Source organism: Lepisosteus oculatus, chromosome 7 (genome assembly GCF_040954835.1).
Source record: "Lepisosteus oculatus isolate fLepOcu1 chromosome 7, fLepOcu1.hap2, whole genome shotgun sequence".
Taxonomy (NCBI): domain Eukaryota; kingdom Metazoa; phylum Chordata; class Actinopteri; order Semionotiformes; family Lepisosteidae; genus Lepisosteus; species Lepisosteus oculatus.
Genome location: NC_090702.1, coordinates 20,748,897 through 20,761,083, shown reverse-complemented (window position 1 = coordinate 20,761,083; position 12,187 = coordinate 20,748,897). Strand labels below are relative to the sequence as shown.

General features: G+C 37.9%; 1 protein-coding gene across 9 annotated transcripts in view; it reads left to right on the top strand.

Moving 5' to 3' along the window:
* Positions 1-12,187, top strand: part of nav3 (neuron navigator 3) — a 350,214-nt gene that overhangs the window by 132,149 nt on the left and 205,878 nt on the right. For 4 of the 9 annotated variants that reach the window (XM_006633537.3, XM_015352845.2, XM_015352848.2 and 1 more), the window contains exon 1: positions 10,434-11,272. The exons of 2 other annotated variants lie outside the window; for them this stretch is intronic. In XM_006633537.3, coding sequence (XP_006633600.2) covers positions 11,027-11,272 — 246 coding nt within the window. In that variant the 5' untranslated portion in view covers positions 10,434-11,026. Of the gene's footprint in view, positions 1-10,432; positions 11,273-12,187 lie in introns of those variants that run through there. 3 more of the 9 variants (XM_015352847.2, XM_015352846.2, XM_015352849.2) reach the window with 2 other exon arrangements.

Genomic DNA, 12,187 nt, shown 5'->3' with positions numbered 1-12,187 from the left:
TCATTTTAACCTTTTGTACTTTTTTAGTTGATACAGCAGCACTACTCGGACAATTAACACTCCTTTCTGTTCACCATTTTAAACACGAATAACATTATGTAATCTATTAACATTGCCTTTGTCTTTTTGTATCTGTATATTCCAACCTACATAAAGAAAACAAAACTTATGTTGCTTTAATAAATAAGGAAACAGAATACAAGAGGAATGTGTGTTTTTTTAACAAATTCTCCTCTAGGATTCAGATTTACTGTTTAAGATTCAAACATGCTGACAAAACACCTGCCTGCTTTCTGTTGGATTTATTAAATACCCTTGAGCATTGTCCCATTTCTGCTTTTACCTGCTTTGCAGATTAGTGACAGGGCCTTAGTAACCACAGTGTTTACCAATATCATCACTGCTGCGGTCTTGGCTTTGTTAAGTGGTGTACAAGTGAGTGTTATGTTCTTCAGATCGTTACTTACAGAGGATGCCGGTGACTTTAACAATGAATTGCAGTAATATTTTATAGTAAAATTACTTTTTGCATAGCTATAACAAGGAAATATCCATTGATGACCATTTCACATGATCATTAATTTTTTTATGTATGATTATTAGGCAAATTAAATCTTATTACCCCACCCTCATTGGATCTACTTCGAAAGAAATAAAAAAAAAACAATTGCCTTCCCAAGCTTGATTTTCATTCTCATTAATATCTGTTTCGTTAAAGACCGCCTTCTGGAATTTATTTCAGTCTTATTTTGTTACTTCTGAGAAAGAAGTAAAGCTAAGTGTTTTTTTTTTACGTTCCTGGTTAAAATAGTAACACATGATTTACAGGGTGTGTATGAATGATCATAAATGCTGCCTTATCTTGTATCTATAATCACTGGTTGTGAAACCAGAACAGCTACGTAACATGGAGAAAATATGGTGCGGTATATACTATAGTAGGTGTACAGTACTTCTCTTGGGTAAAGAAAAATTGTTAAACAAGCTACCTCTCTAGATGTGCTTTCTCTCTATATGTGTACAGTATACAGTATATTGTTATTACCGTGTAAGTTTGTATACAGTTTTATTTTCTTTTGGCCGGAATAGAAATTCTGCTATTGCTGTTCCCAATAAATGCACTAAACAGCACAGAAGACATTGTGTTGTTCCTCTTATCTTTAGTTCCGATTGGAATCTCTATTTTGTGCTCCTGTAACTCAATAAATAGATGCTATGAATGCTATGAAGACGGATAGTATCCCCATGACAAGCTATAATGTGTCAAGTCATAAAAAATGAAGTTTAAAATTCAGTAGATAACTTGGGTAGCTGGCCTGAGAGGCAAAGTAAGTTACATCAAGGATTTGTTTGTTTAATGTATTTGTTTCTACAAAGATAAGAATTCGCACTGCATTTCTAAGAGGTGGGCGTACTGTATTTTAAGTGAATGAAATGAGGTCTCAAAATCCATGCTCCAAAAAAGAAAAAAAAAGAAAAGTCGTGAGATTCATTATCACTAGACATGCTTTTTACTTTACAGTATATGGTTAAACAGTCTGTGGACAGAATTTCCTTATTTTGATTGGGATTATCAGCACTTCTCCGGCAATGTGCTGTTGTAATTTAATGTTTTCAAACACCAGTTGCGGACACAGTTTGATACCAATCTTTTTAACCTTGCATCCCAACAGTTACTTTCTTATGATAATGTCTTTACCTTTTTAAGCCTTCATAGAGATGTTGTTTCTGTTTCTTTTTGGGTTGTGACACTCTTGGCAGTGTCAGCCGGGCAGGAATTCAGGCAGTGCAAAGTCATGTAATTAAGCATAAATGTTTAACTTTGTCAACTGCCTAGGGATGCCACCTGGCCTCACAATCACTGGACAGAACAGGATTTTAATGTTGCCCTGAAACATTTAGTTAACCTGTAAACTGAATGCTAAACCTTTACAAAATTAAAATGGCTTTTTACAGTATTTACACTGTGAAGCCTGACAATGTACTGGTCCTTTATAAAAAGTGACTGGAGTAATTTTTATTTCCCTTTGTGTCATGATTTAAAATATCCATTATTTAAAAACTGTAAAGTTGCCTGGTTCATTTAGATTCCTAGTTTAGATTAACAACCAATCAAAAGTGATCATCTGTGAAAGGAACAGTGCACAGCCGATTGCATATTTAACCACCAGGCTGTGCAAATTAAGATAGGAGCATCCACACAATGTAAATGGGAGTTTTAAAATAAGGATGGCTGAAATGGGTTGGTAGATTTGTATGAAAGCGAACAAGCATGTTCAAGCTGTTTTTTATATGATAGAGAATTATGTAAGTATCATTCTGCTTTGCATTGTATTTCAGCAGAAATATCACTTGGTAAAGGTTTTAATGCTCGGTTCACAGGCACCATTAAAATCCTGTTCAGGGGTCATCTGTACCCTGCCGGCCTTGCCTCTGGATTTTCCAGTTAAAAGTATACAGTGTTGAACCAGTTATTTTTCTTTAGGTTCTTTCGTGGCTTACTCCAGAAACTGTCTGGTTGGCAAGATGTTTTTAAATACTCATAGCCACACTTATGGTGACAGTTTGCCAAGTTACGCAACATTTTTTTGCGGTGCTAGCGATTAACTAAGCTTCTGTGGACTTATCAGATTTCCTTCATAAATCTGCAAGGCCCAGTGGGTGGTTTATAGACAACACCTACAGTACAACATGTAGAGCTCAGTGAAGCCGACGTGCAATTGTTCGGTCCTTGAACTTTGTGCCATGATTATTTGCTCATGTTGTATTCTTCCATGAATTCATTTTCCAAATTGCACACATAATTATATATAATTTTGTTTTCCTATTGCTTTTTTAATCATTTTTTTTCTGAAATGTAAACAGTTTATACAGTTGTCCTTTCAGGGTTATGGTGTTTTTAAGAGGAAGGAAATGTCACTGTCAGTCAGAGGTTAAATTAATATTAATTGGCCCTGACTTTCACAACACTAGATAAAATAACCATTCAGTTGCATTTAACTGTATTTATATATAGATTATGGTTATGTGTAATATGTTGCCTTCAATAATGTTGTCTGCTTAATACATATTTATACATTTCTAATTCCAAAGAATTTTCCAAAAAACAGGTTAATCTGTTGTATATTTTCACACTATTTTTAGACATGCAGTGGACATATCTGTATTACCCTAGTTCTACTTGTTGCACAGGAAGAGATCACATAGTCTTCTCATTTGAAACTTATCAAGAGCAGCTGTGCACAACAGGAAATATATGAGCAGAGGATATTTACAAAAAGTAGGTTAATGGAGAAGACCATACTAAATTTTAAAGGAGATAGTGGAAATGTTTTTATTATTGTAGGTTTATTATGATGAGGAATGAAGTGGTTTCTTCATATGTTGTGGAATAGCTTTCATGGGGATTGTAAAGTACAGGACTTAGGAATATTAAAAAATTTGACTTGCCTTGCTGGATCCATACTCCGAAAACAGTAATATGGCATGGGGCATTGCTAACTGAATTTCACAGACCAACAAAGGATTTTGTTTATTTGTGATTTCCAATCAATCAAATTATTTCCCTAATTTGTAATGTCTAATTTTATGTTTTACCACATTGCCACATCTGTTACAGGGGGTAGAAAGGTTGATTAATGATAATTATCCCATGGCTTCATCATTTTCTTTTTCACCCAGCAGGCAATCATGTACTCCCATGCTGGTGAGCTGTTAATAGCAAGACACTGGCATCTAGTTCAAGACTTTCCTGCTGAGCCTTACCATGTATCCATTCAATACGAGCTGTGTGTTATAGCACTATCACAAGTGAGTCCATTATCATAAATGTAAAAGAAAATATACAAGGTTAAAATCAGATATGTCATTTTGTATTGTTCCTTGCTGTGTGTTTCTAGGATGTGTAACAAAATGCCATAATACAACATGTGAGAGTCTTCTAAATAATGAATTTGTAACACAAAGTGTCCATGCATAAACAGTAAGTATAATGCAAAGGAAGAAGTAAAGGTCTATTCCATGCTGAAAAGAGAAGAAAAGAAACATAACATTTCGGATCCATGGATCCTCTCTCTCTAACACCCACAGAAGAAACATTGTGTTTCTTTTCTTCTCTTTTCAACATGGAATTAACCTTTACTTCTTCCTTTGCAGTCTATGCATGCTGACACGGCTACCTTCTTGAACTACGGGTAGTACAGTAAGTATAATTCTGCATGTATACAGTATACTGGATATACCCAGTTATACTGCTTCAGTTGGCAACATCTGAGGTCAGATTTGGGTGGTGCATTGGCTCTGTGGCTAAGGATCTGCGCCTTTGGCTGGAAGATTGCCAGTTTGTATCCCGTGGCCGGCAGAGGAATCCTACTCTGTTGGGCCCCTGAGCCCTTAACCCCAACTGCTCCAGGGGCGCCATATAAATGTCTGAACCTTTGCTCTGACCCTCTCTCTCCCATCTGTGTGCCTGTGTGTCTCATGGAGAGCAAGTTGGAGTATGCAAAAAGACAAATTTCTAATTTAAGAAATTGTATATGGGCAATAAAGTGATCTTATCCATCTTATTTTCTGTCAGTATTGACTGAAATAATGCCAGACACCATTTTTTTAAAAGCAATGCTTTTTGATAGATTGTGTATATCCAGGGGCCCACACATGGGGCACATCCCAACAGTACACACCATAGGATGATCTGGGCTCAGTTTTGGAGAGAATGTACAGTACCTGCAAGGATGAACATGGTTTGAAGTTTTTCAGTGGTCAGAATGTCAAAATAATGACATCTGTGCTGTGTGTGCAGGTATTTTCCAATAGATAACCATATTAAGGTTAGACCAGAAAGGCCAGAAATCAGATGGTTCACATTTCTAGAAATTGTGGCTGAGGCTTGAGGAAAACATTGGTTATCAACAAACAGATTAACATCAGCATCTTTTCAGAACTTGCAATGTGAGGGGGTTCATTAACCTCCATAAAGGCTGTCATCTGTCACCTTTAGATCATTCAGCATTTGTTTGACCTAGCCAAGAGGATTATTGCATATTAATGACTGTTGACACGACCTTGACATGTACAGAGGTAAATGACCCCACACAGTATATTCAGTTTCCTGAGCAGCTTTAAATTTTGGAAACTAACAGAGACCATTTGGCACATCTTTCTCATTTGGTAGTTTAGTTACTAAGGGGAAAAAAGTCTTCCAATCATTTGTTAAAACAGCAGAGATTTTGGGCCTCAGGTGCTTAGCTAATAAAATCTGCTTCAGATACTAGTGGCTCTTTGTGTAAAGAAGCATTTCCTTTTTTCTGTCCTGAATTCCCTTTCAGCTTACAGGTGTGTGACCCCCTGTCCTTGTTTTACTATTTGTTCATTTTTTCTATTACTTGCCCAAGGCCACTTTCATGTTGAAACAACCTCAATGAGTCTGCCATATTTCTGTTTTTAAAACATCTGTGCATGAGAACAGTGATTTTGTGTTACAATTATGTCTTTAGTGGCATTAGATCTGTCCACCCTTTGGTGTTCATCAGTGAGATTAGCACCCCCTGATCTCTACTACGGTTGTCTTCAGTTCAAACTTCAAACTGAGCCCCTGATATAAATGTGGCTTTGCATAAAATAATCTATTAAATAACAAAGTAGTTTTTAAATAAGTCAAAAGGATTACATATTGTTGATGTTTGTTTTTGAAAAGTTGTCCCCACATGCTTTATGCTGTGACTGATACTCATTTAGTGAATACATTGGCCAGAGCTCTAAGTGCAGGTTACTTTTGAAGTCATGCCTCGCTAAACGTGTGTGCCCTAAAAGCATTGAAGTCGTATTTGATTTCTCTTTCAAGTTTCAAAAAGTTCTACCTTTGAAGAGAGGTGTATTTAAGCTTTGGACTGTAAATGACTCTCACTCTGTCCCTTCACATTGAGTCATGTTCTAATGTATTTGGCACATTCTGCAGTTATACAGTAAATAAGCCAGGGTGGGCCTTTGGAAAAGATGCAACAGGTCAAATTGGCATTTGGAGTCAATAGCTTAAATAGCTTATTTGTACTTTTGGGTGTATTTATTATTTTTCAGGTGAACCAATCTGATAGCTAGAGATAACATGTTCATTGTTGATAAGACCAGGTGCATCACAGATATCTGCCCTCAGGGTTGTTTTGACATGAAAACCCTGGGTGAGCTACAGTACACTGAATTATCATCATGGAGCCTCATCAGGATGTTTATTTTGATAGTTAAGACAAGCTGCTCTGTGACATCATCTGCCTCAGCTGCGCCATTGTTGTCATAACAGCAAAGTGGTTAGTGGCTCATCTGTACCAGGTTCATAGCAGTGTTGCGGTGGGTCAAGGACAGAGTGTGTAATTGAAAAAAGAAGGCCTGTGCAGGACTGAAATCTTCATCTTTCATCTGTGCGGGCCAGCTATTTCTGTGAACAATGGAAAACAATAAGTTGCAGTTATTCACTAATTCAAAAGGTTAAAGTAGTGGAAGATGATGAAGGCATACCATGAATAAGATATTAAGAGCTCTAGGGCCATAACCTCTGTGTGCTGCTTTAGTGTGTGGATCTGTCCTCATTTCTCCTTAGGTCATCATTCACCCAGGAATGCTTTATCTGACCACCACTATAAATTCCAGTGTGGGTTTGGCGGCAACCTTAGGATTTAGGATGTAGTCACACACATAAAAATAAAAGCCATTGTAAATTCAGTTTTCTGTCAGCTCTTTGTCTGTGTTCCAAAGAAACAGGAGAAGCTGTTTTTTTTTGGTCATAGCCACAATGTTATGTTAATGCACATAATTGAGATGATTGGTCTGTGACATCCTAAAGTTGGGATGTAAAAACATGTAGCCACAAGTGTTTTGTATTTATAGGACAACAAGAGTGACAAAGGTATAACAAATACAATTATGTCAATTATATCAACCCAAATAATGGCATACTTGACATTACCTCAGTGGATGTGTGATACATGTGAGGCACAGGGGGACAAACTCCCTAAATGATTAAGCAAATGTTAGTGAACAGAAGTTGGGCTGATGAAAGCTGAATAACTAGCCTCAACACTGATACCTCGAAATGTTCAAGTACAGTACAGTACATGATACAAAAGCATGTAATAGGTTTGGAAGATCTACACCAGTGGTTCTCAAACTTTTTGGACCAAGTACCACCCCTGATCAAGCCAAAGCATCCACGTACCACCTACATCTTCTCATAGGAACCCCAGAAAATCTCAATGAGCAACATGCGCACGCGTGTACACACACTCACACACACATATAATAAATATAATAACAATAAAATCTTTATTTGATATAGCACCATTAAACGTGGCTTCTCAAATTGCTTTACAGAATGACTAGAGGAACAACAACAATTAAAAATAAACAGTAAAAAAGCACAATTTCAGTGAGAGGGTTGTGCCTGTTTAGTCGAGCAAAGCAGTTGTGAATTCATTTTTCGAGCCTTGATAGTTCACAACAGAGTCTAACAGATTTTAAATCTTCAGGCATTTTCTTGACGGCCAAGGCCTCGCGGTGGATGCTGCAGTTCATTTCCGGAGCAACCTCTCTAATTCGTGCAACTACAGCGCTGTGTCGGCTTGTCATCGCTCTAGCACCGTCTGTACAAACTCCTACGCATTTTATCCAGCCGATGACATTCTCTTCGATAAATTCATTCAGAAACTGAAATACATTCTCTCCTGCAGTCCCATTGGAAGTGGCTTACAGAACAGAAAGTCTTCATGAGATATGCCCTCAAACTCGTACAGTATCTAATGTAAACGAGCAAATTGATAAAGTATCTGCTCATCTTAACGCGCTCTATCAGCGTACTTTTGATATTATCCGCCATATTAATAATTCTATGAGTGACTGTGTCTTTCGGAAGGGTTAGCAGGTCAAGCTGCTTAGCAGCTTTTTCTCCACACATAATATGTCAGCTCTTTTGCCAACGGTAAATAAGGTTCTTCAAAAATAGTGGGGCTTACCTGCTTTAGCAATCCGCAAGCTTGCAATTGTCCCCGTTTCCATTTTAGTAGTCCATCTCAGAAGTTAAAATAAGTTATTTCATGCGCATGGGAGCAAAATAGAGATGCTCGGTGTATTTTTCTCAAATTAACCTAGAACAGTTCTATCACGCTTTCCTGTGCTCACAAGATTGTCAGCGTTCTTAGTACGCATTTCTATGCTTTCCTGTGCTTAAAACATTGGCATTGTTCCAGAATCACGCACATTTTCCTACCTCCCTATTTGCTGGAGATAACTTTTTTTAAATACAATTGGCCGCTTTCGTTCGTAGCACACATTTCTATGCTTTCCTGTGCTTGCAAGATTGGCGGTGTTCCAAAATCACGCACATTCTCCTACCTCCCTATTTGCTGGAGATACCTTTTTTTAATATACAATTGGTCACTTGTGTCGTAACATGCATTCCTATAGAATGGAATAGAATTGCATTCTAGCTCTTGTGTCCACTCAAGTATTAGGGCGCACTGTATCATAGTAAGTGGGCTGCATATTCGACATGTATTAAAATGGAAAATATGAAAACCCGTCTCAATTTTTCAGTGCACACTACAAAGTTGCAGGGTCATAAGGCGTACCAGCTTGCGGCGCTCCGCGTACCACTCGTGGTACACGTACCACAGTTTGAGAAGGGAGGGTTTTTGGGGAGGTGGTTAAATAAACTTATTCATTTTACTTCACCATATACTTAGTCATTCACAAGAATAGCATTGATTAATCAAGAACTTATTTGGGAAAAAAGATACAGAACTGATTCCCTGGTGCAGACTGATAAGGGATATAAAAAGTCATTTTTTTCATATTTGTTCATGTTTCATTTTACATCTTATGCTTTTATTTTGCAATATAAAACTTTAATTAGAAAGTAAAATTAATTCAGTCCTTTCTTAAACTTACCCCAGCTAACCCATTTTGTCAGTGTAGTTCCAGCTGTGGGTTTACAGAGGCGGGTGGCAGCAGTATTCTGTGAGTGTGCGGCAGTGTGTTACAGCAGGGATTCCTTAACTGTTCTGCCTCTTAAAAAGGACCTCTTTTAAAAATGTAAGTGCATGAGATGGATAACAAATGAGAAAGACATGGGCCATTTAGCCCATGTCACTCGATGGCCAATTGATCCTGGAATCTCACGGAAATGGATCGAAACAGTGAAAATCAAGCTAACATGGTGAACAGGGATCCCCTGTTTAGACTAACATACAGTAAAAGCAAACTTTAATACTGAAATTGCTATCCTTACATTTGTGTTAAAATACTAATAGTGGTACTATCTGTAAAGTCAAAAATGCTCAAGAAACATGCTCCAATAAATCTGTTAATGAGATGAAGTGAGTTGGTGTTGATTTTATCTGCATGTTTTGGGGTGATGTATTGCTAGGATTTCCTAAGGACAATCTAGGTCATGCCTAAGGACCTTCAGTACTTCTTGGAACCTGATTTGAAAACCATTCTGGAACAGCATTTATGGCAAGGGAGTTTCAGATGTTAGAAAAGTGAGAGAAGAACTCCAGAACTGAATAATAAAATAGCTTATGTGAAAAAGGAAAAGTATAAATGCATCATCTTAATTGTGTTTCCTAAACCCAAGATTAGTCGTAGTCTTACAGAGTTATCTAAGAAACACGGTATCCTAGTTAATTACGGTCAGTCTTTGAAACAAGCTAAAGTTGTGCTTTACAGTTATTTTTTAAATGAATGTTGAAATGTTCCGGTTTGGTGTGGCTTAACAGTTTCTCTTCTCTCACACATTTCACTGTTTAACCTAAACCAGATGTATACTTTCCACATAAAACTTTCACTTGCTTTTATGTTTCACACCAGGCTAGATATTGTTAAAAATACTGTTGCCCACCATATTTATCCTGCTAATTACACTAATTACTTAAAAAATCTAAATGAGCATTTTCCTCCCATTTAAAATATAGTTTTTGCATGCAAACAAGGTACTGGGATTTGAGGTCAATGACCAATCTGATTAGTGTTTAAATGAAAACACTTTGTTTCATATTTTCATTTTGTGAAGAGTTGACGATATATAAACACTTCTTGGTCGTAGGGGAAATTCCCGAAAATGGAAAAAAATGTGTTTCATCCCTCTAAGTTAAAGATAATTAGCATAGAGGATTACTAAATAGGCAGCAGTCAGCAAGGCAGTAATCTCCTGGCATAAATGTCTGTGTTGTTATTGAAATTTTCCTGCATCCTGTAACGGCAAATTCAGACGTTACACAGAGCATGACTCAAAACCCTTTGACAGATCCTTGCTCTCTGCTTGACTTTGAACTGATTTTCATGGGCTGAGTGAGGGAAAAAAGAAGCAGTATTTCTCATCCTGGGGCTGTCAGCAGTGAAAAATAGGCAGGAATCAGACAAACAGCTTCAGTGAAGGGATTGTTTCCGGGCTGAAAGCTTTTCCAACAGCTGTTTGCTTTGGCCACTGCTTACGTCCCCTTTTTTACCAAAAAAGAACTTTTTTTTGGTCAAGAGGAGGCTGCTGTTGCTGTGGTCAGGAAGAGGTGTCTATTTCCAGTTTTCAGTGTTGTGGGCTCGGAGCGATGTTTTGACAGTTGGAGTTCAGGCTTGTTTTTTTAACTCACTCAGGCTATACGCTGCTTCGGAATGCTGTTTGGGAGAAAAACGCACACTTGTGAGTCCTCTAATCACAGACAGCTCAGTGGCAGTTACCTTCAAGAAAAGTTCACGCCCCAGAGGAGTGCTTAGTTCTATAGTAGTGAAACCCTGTCAGAGCTGTGTGCCATAGAGTGTGGAAGAAGAAAAAGGGCTGAGAGTTTCTATGAGTCTCACTCACTCAAGACTGGCTTCAGAATGACTGCTCCCGTTTTTCCTTATAGGATTTTGTTTTAACATCAGATTTTTTGTTAGCGGCTGGGAGACACAGAGCTCTTGTTTCATCTCTTCTGCGGGAATAGTTCTGTTTAGCAGAACGCGCAGCCTTTCACTCTTTTGCTATTTTTGTTTTAATTCTGTGACCATGCCTGTTGTTGGAGTTGCTTCTAAGTTGAGACAGCCAGCAGTGGGCACAAAGCCTGTTCACACTGCTATCCCAATTCCCAATCTTGGCAGGACTGCTGTGTCACAGTCTTTTATGCCAAGGACCGTGGAACTGAGAGGCACAGACAACTCAATGCTGTCTTGTCAGCTGTCATTAAAATCAACCTGCGAGTTTCAGGAGATGAAAGCACCTCAGGGGAAAACCAAGGAGACTGAAGACAGTAGGGTAAGTGAGACATGTTTGTTACACCCTGTAGCAGTTTGCATTTGATCGGTAGATTTGATTGTCCATGTGTGCAGACCAAAGGAACTTCAAACTCTTTCATATTGAATAACAGGAAGAAGAAATAATTAATTTATATAGCATTTAGTAGTTTTAGTAGAACATCATTGTGGTTTATACTGTTTTCATATTCTCTAAATACAGTATATACTGTACAAATCAGAAACCACATGCTGTGTTTGTATGTGTGTGTGGCATATAGTATTTTTCTTGAGCTATTAAGATTTATATCTGTGAAATGAACTGGTCCATGCATTTTGAGGAGCAATACATAATCATGCCTTTCCAGAAATGTATTTCTGTTAGAAGTCTTTGGAAACCTTACCTGGCTTCAATTCAAACCAGCCACCCACGGTTTTATCCCAATTGCTAAGTTAAGGATATCATTTCAGATGAATTGCACCCGATTTCCGAAAGTCCATTCGTAAGCTCAGTTGCTCACTCACATTTATTAAACATTCCTACCAGGAGTGGCTGACAAATGACGGGTGCATACCGTCTTACTAAGTGCTTTACCATATAAGACAGCTGATGCCAAGTATTTAGATTCTTTAATAATGTTGTGCGGTATTTAGCTGGAGCAGGAGTAGCCACAGAGCCTAGGGTGGAGGTGTCAAAATCAGGAAAAAAAAAAGCTTTCAGTTGTGGTGTCCTGCACTTTACCTGATAAAATAAACATACTTTCCTGTTTATGTAGCAGCCCCGGTGGTTGTCTCATTTACCTTTTGATTCCCGGAGAGTTCACAACCTTTCACACATTAACCAAGCTTAGCACAATGGCTTCTTTTTTTTTTGCCTTCAAGGGAATGTGTACAACATCAAAGCTATAGCACCGACAGACCACTTTTGGATCAGTAT